We start from the raw sequence: 15,009 nt of genomic DNA on the forward strand, positions 1-15,009 counted from the left end.
TACCCCTAGAAGGGAACGAGGTGGACCGCCCAAATTTATCATGATACATATTAGGGTCCTGTACTATAATACCCAATGTTTAAATTGGGCAATTTCCAAAATTTAAGGGGTGGGCCAAGGTACCCCTCCCAAATTTTTCAAGGGTGCATTAATATACCCATATGTTATGAAAGGTAATGGACCCCTGTATACGCCCATATAACTATATAGGGTAATAATACCTCATCAAAGGGGATAAATTAGGTCAAAAAACCCCGAAATTTAAATTTTTGGCAATTTTTTACCCATGAAAGGGAACGACATAGACACCCAATACTGATAGAGGTACATACTATGGTCCTAGGCTACCACACCAAATTTTTAGATTTGGCAATTTCCAAAATTTAAGGGGGATGGTCCTATGTACCCCTAAAAGGAAATGAGGTGGACCACCCAAATTTATCACGATACATATTAGGGTCCTGTACTATAATACCCAATGTTGAAATTGGGCAATTTCCAAAATTTAAGGGGCGGGCCAAGGTACCCCTCCCAAATTTTTCAAGGGGTGCATTAATATACCCATGTCTTATGAAAGGTAATGGACCCCTGTATACGCCCATATAACCATATAGGGTAATAACACCTCATCCAAGGTGATAAATTAGGTCAAAAACCTCCGAAATGTAAATTTTTGGCAATTTTTTACCCATGAAAGGGAACGACATAGACACCCAATACTGATAGAGGTACATACTATGGTCCTAGGCTACCACACCCAATTTTTAGATTTGGCAATTTCCAAAATTTAAGGGGGGTGGTCCTATGTACCCCTGCCAAAATTTAGGGGGTGGGCCAAGGTACCCCTGCCAAAATTTAGAGGGGGTGGTCCTATGTACCCCTAGGTCATTGACCCCGGCCAGGGACCATGGGTCCTGAGGCAGGGACCCAGGGGCCAAAAAGTTAGGCAAAGTGCAGCCAATACTACTCCTGCTGCAATCTCTCTGTGAATATTTAATTATATCGTTTTAATTAAAGCTTATGAGGAATCAGTTTCTCCAGTGGTGGATTAACCCGGAGACGAGGGACCTAGGCCCCCAGTAGTTTCTTGAGCAAAAAATAATTTAATGTATTATATATGTATTATTTCATTATTAATAATTTAATGTATTATTTCAAAGTTTATAGTGAACGCAAGATATACTCATCATATTATGCGTTTTGGCTGCCTCCCCAGTTTTTACCTTGTATGTCCGCCTCTGCTTCTTTAATTTTTTCGCACGAATATATATATATATATATATATATATATATATATATATATATATATATATATATATATATATATATATATTAATGGTGGGCACAAAAACCTTTTTTTCGGTTTTCGGGTTTAGAAAAACGAAACTGGTTTTTAAAACATTCAAAAAACCGGTTTTCATCGAAACCGGTTTCGGTTTACTCTACAAACCGGTTTGGTTTTTCGCCGGAACTGGTTATCGGTTTTCCTCCAAAACCGGTTGTTTTTCATTGGATCCGGTTTCGGTTTTCTACGGAACCGGTTCCGTTTTTTTTCAAAATTGGTTCTTTTTCTGACCAAATAGTGTTTCGTTGTTCTCTGGAAACCGATTCCGTTTCCACAGAAATAGTTTTGTGTGTTTTCAAATTTTTTAACCGAAACCAGTTTTGGTGAAAAAAACAAACCGGTTTTTGGAGAAACCGAAATTCTGTTTTTCGGATTTCGGTTTTTTCAGGGATGGGCAAAACCGACTTTTATAAAAACCGGAAACCAGTTTCTGGAAAACCCGAAATTCAAAAAACACATTTCGGTTTCTCCAAAACCGGTTCGTTTTTTTCCTTTTCAAATTTCGAACTGTTTCGGCAACATAACATTCATTTTGGAATAAATTTTCAATATTTTACAATCGTAAATCGATTTATTTCGTACCGCGATGTGATGCTGTGTTTCTTTTATAGATTTAGGCACGAATAAACTGTCACTCTCAACATAACATGGACTTTCAAATGAAACCTCGAGATGGCCAAACCTTTATAATTTTAAAACTATTAAGTTCTTAAACAATTACTTAATGGGACGACTCAATTGTTGTAATTAACAAACATTACCTTCTTATCCTTTAATTGAATACTCTGTGTTGGAGAAGATATCCACCATATGAAGGTATGAACTTTAAAACCGCAGTCACAACACAACACAACACCAAACTGAATGTATTTACACCAATAGAGACATCTCGCTCGTAAACAAAGAAGAAAAAACTGACACAAATGTAGTTTTAATTGTAAAACAGAAAAAAATGTATATAGTGTTACTATGGACACATTTTAATTTATTTTCTTATTGTTTTCCGCCATTTCATTTGTAACAATAAATTATATACGTAAAAGAGCAAACGGCAACTTCTTTTGAAATATGTCTTTCTATCTGGATTTTCTGGTAGTATAGATTTAGAAGTCAGCATTCCTTGTATCTAGGCCCATATTTATCCATATGCGTCATGGACCAGTGGGCACTGGGCCAGGGGCCTAGGTTCCCCAGTTTTTAGAGTTATGAAAACAAATTTTAGCTATTATTTATATATTTTTGAAAGTTTATAGTAAACTCATGTCTGGGTTCTGGCTTCCCCCCCGCCCCAAATTTCACTTTGTAGATCCGCCCCTACAGGCCAACAAATTTCCAGGGGCGTCATATTTAAAGATGTAAAGAACTATTCTTGTTGACCAGAGCTCAATACTCTAATTTCTTAAAACTAAAATAAAATGCAAAAGTTTCAACACCTAAATATTGCCTTCATCAGACTCTCAATTGTAAAATTAAGTATCTGATGAAGAGAACATTAAGTTCTTGAAACTGTTACCTTTTATTTTAGTTTTAATATATAAGTATATTAAACTCTGGTCAAAAAAGGATAGTTATTTGTGTAATAAGTTCCAGAGTCATAAAAAAATATATATTGAAGCATGGTAAGTGAAAAAAAAGTTTGTCCACCAAAGAAAAGTTTAAGGGAGATCTATATCGAAAATAATGTTAGTATGGGAGCACGATCGAACTTTCTCGTTACGACGCTACTGGCGTTAGAAGGAACTGAACTGAGGCTGTTACTTATTGGATCCAGCGTAAAACTAAAATATCTAATCTTCTGTCAATTTCTTGTGTTTTTTTTTTCGATTACACATATTTGAATGCAAACGAATACGGAGGAGGATGCAACATTTTCCTGGGCCCAGGGGTGGCATGTATGAATGGTTCGGGGCTACAAAAATGTTAAATACGGCTCTGCTTGTACAAGAGGAATGTAAATTGATATGTGCAAGTAAATATCTGGATAAGGTACGTAGTCATAATTAGGTAATACTCCTATACGCTTCCTAATCCTATTCCCCACTTTATCTCTGCACCTACGTCGCTTCCATATATAGAAGGATGTTTAGTTTATAGCCGACCTATTTTTAAAGTACAGTTGCTCTTCAAAATGTTGCACTCTTCCATCAGTTTTGTTCTATTAGATCATTATGAACTATCGCCCGATATCGCAGTCTCCACTGCAATAAAATTTGAGCACAGACATAGGAATTCCACCTCATTTCTTTCTGCAAGTTGTTCACAGGCATTGAGGTAACGTTGTAGACGTTGTTGTATAACAGTTCAAATGATGAATAAGTCAGAGCTCTTGGCAAAATATATCATTTAAAAAGTAACATGGATTCCTGTTGTCTCCTTCATATCATAATAAGACCGGGAGATGGGTTGAAGCTTTGTCCATATGAAGTCGTACCTGGTTCTTGTTCGAGTCGTACAAACGAGGGATGTCTCTCCGATAGGTTCGGATTTAATGGATTGGTGAAAGCTAAAAACATTCATCTTCAAGTCTTTATCCATCTTACGTACCTCTAACCCTTGTAACTGTGTCCAGTGACAATCACGATTTCCTTCTTAGTAATGGCGATAAAACTCGTAAAGTCACTTGTCAGAGATGCCATAGCACACAATTGTTCGATGATACCTGAGATAGATATAGACCTCATCCAATGTTACATCCATTCTTCATTTTTACCCTCCTTCATCTGGGCTAAAATTAAGGCAGTTTATCTTATATTCAGCAACGCGATATCTGAGGAGCTTCTGACTGACAATGGACTGAAATAGACTTAATATCTGAGACAAGTAACATTGAAGTAGTGGAGTCTCTTGAATGCCAATCAATGAATGCCGCAAAACTCCTCAAACAACACTTTCACTGGTAGCCTTGAACGGAACCCTTTTTGTTAAATCAGGTTAGAGTTTGTCTGGCCAATGATATATTTAGTTGTTATCACTCTGCTGTTCAAACATTTTCAGAACACTGTTTCATTGTACAAAATATTTGCGTCCAAAAGAGTCATAGTGTACCTTAACAAAATAGTTTACTTTCGGCAGCATTTGACTAGCACCAAGACAACATCTGTTTTACCTGCAGGCTAAAACAACACAGTAATGACAGCAGTTTCACGTTTCTGGTGCACCTACATAAGCGACAGCAACGTCGTGAAATCAATAGGATGTAAATCGCACAACCTTCTGTACTTTAGGAGCTAGAGGAGGAAAAGAAATTGGTCATTCAACTTCTGCTCTGTGGTTTGTGACACCATGTCTTATTGTAGAACATCCCTATGGCAGAACATTCACGAATCTATTAGACAACCTGGTAAAAGACTTTTTTTTTTTTTTAGCATATCCTTTGAAGTTATCACCTTTTGCAAACGTGTAGCTTCAATAGCACTTCGAGGTCTTAGCTCGCTTTGTCAAATACCTTGGTCTAGGCCAAAATTTGAGTGTGTGCATTTGGCAGTTTTATGGGACAAAAAATGTCAAATTTTATTGGTAGATCTTGGCACAGAAATACCGTGGACTCTAATTTAAGTAGTTGTCAAAAGTGGCAGGGATGATTCTTGTCCTCGTGGGAGAGGGTTATCTTGGTCCAAAGTCAACAAGTACCTCTAAAAATTTGGTAGAGATCCATCTCATTTGCTTGGAGGACTAAAACAATTGACAAAAATCTAAATTTAAAATTTTTATCCTCTGAGATGAGACTTTATTTCATCATATGGTCCTAAGTATGGTCTTTCAAAGAGATACTTGATTAGGACAATTTCTTTTAGGTGGTCTATATAATTTGAAAGTGATATCTTACGGTCTACACAAGTGCAAGTGTACCCTTGGAACCTGATTTTGAAGCCGTGCTTTAGAAGATTTACCTTAGCTTGGATTTCCTTCTAAAATTTTGGAAATTAGGGTGTTACGTGGATTGTTTGTTATGACGTCATTATTAACTGTTGTTTTACCGTTACAAAATTTTGATTGTTTTTTTTCTTTTTTGCCTACACTGAATTCTCATTGGTGCAAAAAATATCTTTGCTAAAATCTGATTAGTGTAGGGAAGTTTTGATTGGTTTATTCTAATCATGGTTAAGTGATGTCTCAAATGTCATTAGTTAACATCAAGTTAACCACACCCACTGTTAACATCAAGTTCAACAGTGACACACATACTTCTTACAGTGATACACATAATCCAAACAGTAACAATATTACATATAAATATTAACGTTTAAGGAACACTGAAACAAAAAAAAGCATATATCTTCAATTACATATTTTTATTATCATTTTATTTTCAATGACTCCATAATAATTACATTTCTCTTTCCTTCATGTAGTATCATCATACAAACATAACCACAGCAAATATATACAAAGGAAAATACAAATAATTTATTGCTACCTTAGAATGTTTTGTCTTCTGTGGAAATACAAATAATCCTGGAAGCAAAGTTTTAGAATATGTCAACTTTAAATGTGAATTAATCTTCTTAATATTTAGTATTAATATATATAGAAACAGTTCGAGTGTCTTAATAGGAATTAATACAACGAAACTTTAATATACAGGGTGTTTCGAGAATACATCAACAAACTTGTTCAGGATCTCAATACAAGAAAGAACATCTCAGATTTTTGTCGAAATCGCCTACATACGGAGATGCACCATATTTAATGTAATTAATGGAATTAGTTTGTGGAGTGACTATCTTAAATTAGCTCCATCTTCGTAATTAGGGATTTTCTACCAAAATTGCAGGTAAGCTTTTCCTTGTATTGAGTTTCTGAACACACATGTGAAATGTGTTGGTTTACTCTCGGAACACACTATATATTAAAATTACAATTGGTTCTCTCTCAATTCTTTGAAGAGAGAAGGACCTCAGTATTTGGTTCTATAACTAAGAATTTTCGCACCCACATTAAACTTGATGAAATAGCTGCAATATAAAACAATAGAACACCCAGAGAATTGAGTGGTCCACTAAGGCTGTAAATATACCAAGCTTAGGTAAACATGGCAGATAAAATGAAAGAGAATCAAATGTTCAAAGCATACGAAAGCTAGTCATCTTTCTCCCTGCAAACAAGGCCTATGAAGTCAGGCGCATAGTCTTGACAAAGTTCATGGACCTTGACAAAGCCTTTGACAACGTTTCCTCCTAGAGAGCTTGTTACAACGAAGTCTCTTTGCCTTTGTTTTCTCGTGTGCCGGGGCTGCAAACAGCCTTACCGAACTTAAGCCTGTACTGAGCTTTATACAATGGCTAGGGATCATTACATTCCTTGTAATTTCCTTTACACATTTATATACACATGATATACTGTGCTCTAACATTTATGCTACAAACACATGGTGAATAAGCAACTGTACTTCACGTCCCAATGAGCACGAAGAATTTCACTGCTTTTTTTATACCCTCTAGTTTCTGAGAGGCCCTGCAGGTGAAAGAGCAGGACAATATTTCTTCTCATGAAGGAGTACCTGTCATATATTATTCATGCGGAGAACTGATTTCATTGCCTTTCCCAAGTTCGTAATTCTTCACTTTATGCGAAATTAAGGATATTGCGAAATTAGGCATACTTACCCTACCACTCATTAAAGCAGGTGGTTATACAATTTTTGTAGTGTTGTGAGCCTTAGGGACGTAATTGTCCGCTGCAATGCAACTATGTAGAACAGAACAACATAGAAATGCGTCGCATCTAATAGAGGGTACTTTGAAAGAAATTTTAAAAATTTTGTAAAATATTAAAAAAAAAATCCAAAGAACAAAAGTCCGCTTTCTCTTGGATCTTCCCTTGTATGATACCTACGTCAACAGCAGATATTTACAAATATTATAAATGTGCCACCTTTGCTTAGGAACGTAAGTTGTCATAGCTTGATGAACCAATGTAATTTAGTTTATCTGAGCGGACTGTAAACACGATTATGTACTTGATAACCAAACCTTCAATAGTAGCCTAATTGACATAAATATATATCGTTATTCTTGAAACCACAAAACTCCCTGACAATTTTGAGCTTTCCCTGTCTATGAAAATAATAGTAAGTTATCCAGATAATTGAAGAACGGTTAGAAAAGGCCCGAAACCCCTCTAATATACAAAATAAGATCACATTTTTACTCCCTCTTTTATTGTGATTTTCAAACTCAAACAACAAACATCTATTCACCTACAAGCTAATTCGAGAACTAACGAGGAAACGGTCTCAAGTGTAAACAACCGATTTGGCTGGGGTCCGGATATGTGTTACGGGAGACCAAATAGGGACACACGTATTTTGGCGTTTGGGACCATACGCATAAATTTCCGAAATACGGAGCCCCAAAGTGCCCCTACATGCTATAACTAGGAAGCGAATGACGTTACTTGTACACTACCGATTTGGCTGGGGTCCAGATATGTTTTACGGGAGACCAAAGTAGGAGACACGTATTTTGGCGTTTGGGCGCATACGCAGAAATTTCCAAAATACGGGGCCCCAAAGTGCCCCTACATGCTATAACTAGGAAGCAAATGACGTTACTTGTACACAACCGATTTGGCTTGCAACCGGATATGTGTTACGGGAGACCAAATTAGGAGACACGTATTTTGGCGTTTGGACCCATACGTAGAAATTTCCGAAATACGGGGCCCCAAAGTGCCCCTACATGCTATAACTAGGAAGCGAATGACGTTACTTGTACACAACCGATTTGGCTGGAATCCTGATATGTATTACGGGAGACCAAATTAAGAGACACGTATTTTGGGGTATGGCCCATACGCAGAAATTTCCGAAATACGGGGCCCCAAAGTGCCCCTACATGCTATAACTAGGAAGTGAATGACTTTACTTGTACACAACCGATTTGGCTGGGGTCCGGATATGTGTTACGGGAGACCAAATTATGAGACACGTATTCTGGCGTTTGGGCCCATACGCAGAAATTTCCGAAATACGGGGCCCCAAAGTGCCCCTACATGCTATAACTAGGAAGCGAATGACGTTACTTGTACACAACCGATTTGGCTTGCAACCGGATATGTGTTACGGGAGACCAAATTAGGAGACACGTATTTTGGCGTTTTAACCTATACGTAGAAATTTCCGAAATTCGGGGCCCGAAAGTGCCCCCACATGCTATAACTAGGAAGCGAATGACGTTACTTGTACACAACCGATTCGACTGGGATCCCGATATGTGTTACGGGAGACCAAATTAGGAGACACGTATTTTGGCGTTTTGGGGCATACGCAGAAATTTCTGAAATACGGGGCCCCAAAGTGCCCCTACATGCTATAACTAGGAAGCGAATTACGTTACTTGCACACAAGCGATTTGGCTGGGAGCCGGATATGTTTTACGGGAGACCAAAGTAGGAGACACGTATTTTGGCGTTTGGGCCCATACGCAGAAATTTCCGAAATACGGGGCCCCAAAAGTGGCCCTACATCTATAACTAGGAAGCGAATGACTTTACTTGTACACAACCTATTTGGCTGGGGTCCGGATATGAGTTAGGGAAGACCAAAGTAGGAGACACGTATTTTGGCGTTTTAGCCCATACGCAGAAATTTCCGAAATTCGGGGCCCGAAAGTGCCCCTACATGCTATAACTAGGAAGCGAATTACGTTACTTGCACACAAGCGATTTGGCTGGGAGCCGGATATGTTTTACGGGAGACCAAAGTAGGAGACACGTATTTTGGCGTTTGGGCCCATACGCAGAAATTTCCGAAATACGGGGCCCCAAAAGTGGCCCTACATCTATAACTAGGAAGCGAATGACTTTACTTGTACACAACCTATTTGGCTGGGGTCCGGATATGAGTTAGGGAAGACCAAAGTAGGAGACACGTATTTTGGCGTTTGGGCCCATACGCAGAAATTTCCGAAATTCGGGGCCCGAAAGTGCCCCTACATGCTATAACTAGGAAGCGAATTACGTTACTTGCACACAAGCGATTTGGCTGGGAGCCGGATATGTTTTACGGGAGACCAAAGTAGGAGACACGTATTTTGGCGTTTGGGCCCATACGCAGAAATTTCCGAAATACGGGGCCCCAAAAGTGGCCCTACATCTATAACTAGGAAGCGAATGACTTTACTTGTACACAACCTATTTGGCTGGGGTCCGGATATGAGTTAGGGAAGACCAAAGTAGGAGACACGTATTTTGGCGTTTGGGTCCATACGCAGAAATTTCCGAAATACGGGGCCCCAAAAGTGGCCCTACATCTATAACTAGGAAGCGAATGACTTTACTTGTACACAACCGATTTTCCTGGGGTCCGGATATGTGTTACGGGAGACCAAAGTAGGAGAAATGTATTTTGGCGTTTGGGCCCATACGCAGAAATTTCCGAAATACGGTTCCCCAAAGTGCCCCTACATGCTATAACTAGGAAGCGAATGACTTTACTTGTACACAACCGATTTGGCTGGGATCCCGATATGTGTTGCGGCAAACCAAAGTAGGAGACACGTATTTTTTCGTTTGGGCCCATACGCAGAAATTTCAGAAATACTGGCACCAAAGTTGCCCTACATGCTATAACTAGGAAGCAAATGACGTCACTTGTATACAACCGATTTGGCTGGGGTCTGAATATGGCTATCATTAGCCCAAGTCGAAGAGATGTAGTTTTTTTTTTTTTTTTTTCTTTCTTTGACCGAACCTGACAGGGCGGCAAACTTTACTTCCGCCACACTGTCCGGTTTCCTGACAACACAGGCTTATCGATTAAATATTAATGTTCACTCTAATGTACAAAAGTGTTCCTCCCAGTTTCCACACATCCTAGCCATAAAAATACAGGCGGAAATCGCAAACATTCTTTTGCTCCGTTGACACCCTCGTGGTCAGCAGATCCACCCTCGACGGCTCGTGCCAGCTGAACATTTGTTCAGAATTGCATGCGTACCACATATGCCAACTTCATGGCCTTATTGAAAATCTACCAATATGGGACATTGTATATTCGACATTCCTTTTTGTGGGACCTAACAACAAACACAAGTCAGATACTTTTGCATATATATTAACATCTTATTCCAAGCCAAGCCAACATTCCGTACCAGTAACGTCATTCGCTTCCTAGTCATAGCATGAAGGGCAACTTTGGGGCCCTTATTTCGGAAATTTCTGCGTATGGACAAGAAAGCCAAAATACGTGTCTCCTACTTTGGTTTCCCGTAACACATATCCGGACCCCAGCCAAATCGCTTGTGTACAAGTAACGTCATTCGCTTCCTAGTTATAGCATGTGGGGGCACTTTGGGGCCCCGTATTTCGGAAATTTCTGTGTATGGGCCCAAACGCCAAAATCCGTGTCTCCTAATTTGGTCTCTTGTAACACATATCCGGACCCCAGCCAAATCGCTTGTGTACAAGTAACGTCATTCGCTTCCTAGTTATAGCATGTGCGGGCACTTTGGGGCCCCATATTTCGGAAATTTCTGCGTATGCGCCCAAACACCAAAATACGTGTCTCCTACTTTGGTCTCCCGTAACACATATCCGGACCCCAGCCAAATCGCTTGTGTACAAGTAACGTCATTCGCTTCCTAGTTATAGCATGTAGGGGCACTTTGGGGCCCCGTATTTCGGAAATTTCTGCGTATGCGCCCAAACGCCAAAATACGTGTCTACTAATTTAGTCTCTTGTAACACATATCCGGACCCCAGCCAAATCGCTTGTGTACAAGTAACGTCATTCGCTTCCTAGTTATAGCATGTAGGGACACTTTGGGGCCCAGTATTCGGAAATTTCTGCGTATGGGCCAAAACGCCAAAATACGTGTCTCCTACTTTGGTCTCCCGTAACACATATCCGGACCCCAGCCAAATCGGTCGTTTACACTTGAGACCGTTTTCTCGCAAGATTTTCAGCCCGTACCAGTCCCGTAGCCAGCCCAAAAATGTAGGGGGGCCCGGCTGAAGTTAGGGGGATCCGATCCAACCATATGATGGTTCATCACCGTATTATAGTTCATTTGCAAGCCTACCGTCAAAATTTTAGGGGGCGGCCCTCCCCCCCCCCCCCCCCGGATAGGATCTGGCCCGTACCTTTACACTAATTCCCAACACTCGTTATATATTAGACAGCATTACATTTTTCATATATTAATTTTCGGACTGTTATTGCCCCATTTCACTACAACTTGTAGGTTTCTGATCACCACATTGTTACCTTGTGAATATTAATCATGTAGGATATACATATAAAACGTGATTTAATTCAGAAACATACGTAATTCAGAAAAGTGTTATCTTGGTCTACTTTGCTGTACCCGTAATCATAGTGTAATCATGGTCTATTCACCTACATTCATATTTATAATCTACTCATCTACACTCGTATTCAGGGGCGGGTCCAGGAAGGACTTCTGGGGGGGGGGGGTGGCGGTGGGTTGTAATACTGCTACTTAGAGCTACTTTTAAGGGCTCCAAACTCTGTGATGGGTTATATTTATATATATAAAATAAGAATCGCCTTCCCCCTGGATCCGCCCCTGCTCGTATTAATAGTCAACTCAGCTACACCTTTATTCACAGTTTACTCACATAAATCGTATTCATCTGCTCGTTGAGTTGAAACATGTATTCATAGTCTACTCATTTACACCCCACACCCCTATTTCATTCTACTCACCTACACTTGTATTCATAGTTTACTCACCTACCTACACTATGTTGCCAAAAGTCACCAGATACCGGGTACTATTGTTTCGAAAAGCACCACACGTATAACTAATAGGATGTCGAGCCTCCGTTAGCTTGAATTACAGCGCTTACCCTTCGGGGTAGGCACTAAATTCTGGTACCCTGTTGGCGGAATTGTGCTCCATTTCTCCTGTAACATGGTGAACAGTGGACGGTTGGTTATTGGTCGAGCGGGTCTGGCACGCAACCGACGCTCTAGTTCACCCCAAAGATTTTCTATAGGGTTCAAGTCGGAGCTTTGCGCTGGCCAGGCAAGCACTTCCATCTAATTATTGTCAAACCACGACTCAGTGGCGCGTGCTGCATGAACAGGAGCAGTAACGTGTTGATAGAGAAAGGGGCCTATCCCAAACTGTTTCCATAGTGTCGAAAGCATGCTATTGTCTAAAATGTATTCGTTCATACCAGAAAACATCAACCCGTCAATTAAAACTAACGGGCCCAACTCAAACTAGGAGAAAAGGCCCCACCATCATTACCACCACCAAATTTCACGGTTGACACAATACACTCCATTAAATACTGTTCGCCAAGCATCCGCTAGGTCCATATGGTGCTCTCCAATTGCGGTGCTCTTTGCACCATTGCAAATGTCTTCGCGCATTGGTGCTTGTGATTAAGGGCTTCTTGGCGGAAGCACGACCATGAAAACCAAGTGCTAATACCTCTCAGCGGATAGTCCTGTCTTTGGCATGTGTACCTGAGCTGAGACGGAAGACTTCTGCAAAATCTGACAAAGATGTCTGAGGGTTGTTTCGCACAGCACACTTCAGGGTTCTCCAGTTTCGACCACTAGATTCTTGGGCCTACCAGAGCGAGACTTCGGTTCACTAGTTCCATGGAGTTTCCACTTGACTGCAACATCGCTTACTGTAGACCGGGACACGCTTAGCTGCTGAGAAATCTCTCTGACCGTATGTCCAAATTTATGGGCACCTACAATGAAGCCCCTTTTGAATGCATTCAACTCGTTCCGTTGACTCATCATGACAGACAACATGCGCCTGATGCACCAGCATTTCTGCCTTCACTTATATAGCATCGGTGAGGTGTACTGACGTCATTCTGGGATATGAAGGGGGTGTCCGGTGACTTTTGGTAACATATTGTATATTTACCGTCTACTCACCTGCACTTATATTAAGTATTCACCTACACTTGTCTTCAGTGACTACTCACCTACACTCATATTCAGTCTCCTCATCTACATTCGTATTCACTTCCTACTCAAATACACTTTGATCACCAACACCTGGTTGGTTACTTTTGGAGCAGTTAGTGACATTTGCAAGCTACTGAGGTGATCAGACTGTGAATATCAGGTGCCTTTAGTCTGTACTATATCTGAAACAATTGCTGCATTATAGCTACTGATTAGTTTTCAAGAATTCGCACCTTAACTTAATAACCTCCTTATACAGATGAAACTTTTCAACGCTACAGATTTCAGCGCCATAAAAGTATTTTCCAGATGTCAATAGTATATTGGAATAAATACCTGTATTTAACTTTACATATTGCGAAAAATAGTACTTCCTTTATCAAAGAAAGGCTTTATGACCACGATTTATTTTAATGTAATATTTCTATAATATACAAATATATAATGTAATTACGTACAATTAGAAAAGTGGCACCTATAAGCACTGACTTTAACTTTGTGTCCGTCACAACTGGGAAAGATACAGAGCAAGGTGCCTCCATTTTTGGGTGCAGTTTTCCAAAACTTTTAGCATCAATCTTCTCTATAGTTCCAATTTGCACATTGTTACTGCTTGTAAATATCTAAAATAAAACGAGAAGGAATATGTTGAAGTAGCATAAGTCAGAAATTATTACTTAAATAGTACTCACCTAGTTGTGTACGTAGAAGTAACGAAATTTTTTTTTTCAATATTTCGGATACATGAACGAATTTGCTTTTTCGAGAACCAAGGAGACTTAATACAGGTTATGCAAGAACATGTATGTATTTCCAGTATCAGTGAATAGTTTTAAATTTCTTTAACGTATTTTTCAAAGTGACGTCTATTTTAACAAATTCAATCCCCTTAAAATTAAGCTGTATATAAGTGCACTTACAAAACTATTACCTTTTCTTAATACTTTATTCTAATTGTTCTTGTACATTTATTTATTTATAGAGAATATTACAGATAAAGATACCCATTTTCAGTATTCATAACAACAGATAAACATGTAACAGAAGGATAAGCATAGAAGAGATAATTTTAATTATTGGTTAGTTATCAATTTTGACACTTAAAGAATGTACTGCTTTTTAAAATTCAGTGAAGGACATTCTGAATATATCGATACTTGTATCAACCACACGAAGTTTGTTATAGAGGTCACATATGCTCCAAATAAGTGGGTTTTTCATTATATTTGTTTTCAATACTCTAGTGTGAAATAAGCGAGCTTTTTGACGTCTTCTGATGTTGGGAACTTTATATTTCAGATGTTCAAGTAATTGTGACATTTGGGTTTTGTTGTTTATAATTTTGTATAGATGGCAGAGTAACCGAATTTTTCTTCTGCTGTCAAGGAATACAATGTTCAGTTGTTTAATTAAAGATGGGTATGTTTCAAATTTAGGGTATATGCCTATTTCCTTGAAAACTAAGTATCTTGCAAATTTTGATTGCATCATTTCTATTTTGCGACTATATTTTTTGCTTGCATGGCTCCAGATTTCGGCAGCGTATTCAAGTTTCGATTTAACGGTTGCATTATATATCGTTTTTAATGTGTCTTGGTTCTTGAAATCCCTTCCAGTTCTTATTGTATACCCCAGCCTTCTATAAGCTTCGCTCGCATTTTTTTTTTTTTTTTAACGTGGTGGGAAAATGTTAGTTTGGTGTAAAAAGTGACCCCGAGGTCCTTAAACCCTTCTATTCTTTTAATATTGACATTGCCAATGC

The 15,009-nt window shown here is 39.2% G+C and overlaps 2 protein-coding genes across 2 annotated transcripts in view; both read right to left on the bottom strand.

Moving 5' to 3' along the window:
- LOC145683534 (uncharacterized) overlaps positions 1-2,293 on the bottom strand; it is a 72,652-nt gene extending 70,359 nt beyond the window's left edge. The window contains exon 1 of the mRNA XM_081754878.1: positions 2,107-2,293. The gene's annotated coding sequence lies outside the window, so the exon portion shown is untranslated. The remainder of the gene's footprint in view (positions 1-2,106) is intronic.
- A 3,325-nt stretch (positions 2,294-5,618) lies between these two features.
- LOC145683535 (phospholipid scramblase 2-like) overlaps positions 5,619-15,009 on the bottom strand; it is a 78,882-nt gene continuing 69,491 nt past the window's right edge. Inside the window, exons 7-8 of the mRNA XM_081754880.1 lie at positions 13,706-13,870; positions 5,619-5,800 (exon numbers count right to left, since the gene is read on the bottom strand). Coding sequence (XP_081611006.1) covers positions 5,759-5,800; positions 13,706-13,870 — 207 coding nt within the window. The 3' untranslated portion in view covers positions 5,619-5,758. The remainder of the gene's footprint in view (positions 5,801-13,705; positions 13,871-15,009) is intronic.

The sequence above is a fragment of the Thermobia domestica genome, chromosome 4 (genome assembly GCF_964235325.1).
Source record: "Thermobia domestica chromosome 4, izTheDome1.hap1.1, whole genome shotgun sequence".
NCBI classification, from domain to species: Eukaryota; Metazoa; Arthropoda; class Insecta; order Zygentoma; family Lepismatidae; genus Thermobia; species Thermobia domestica.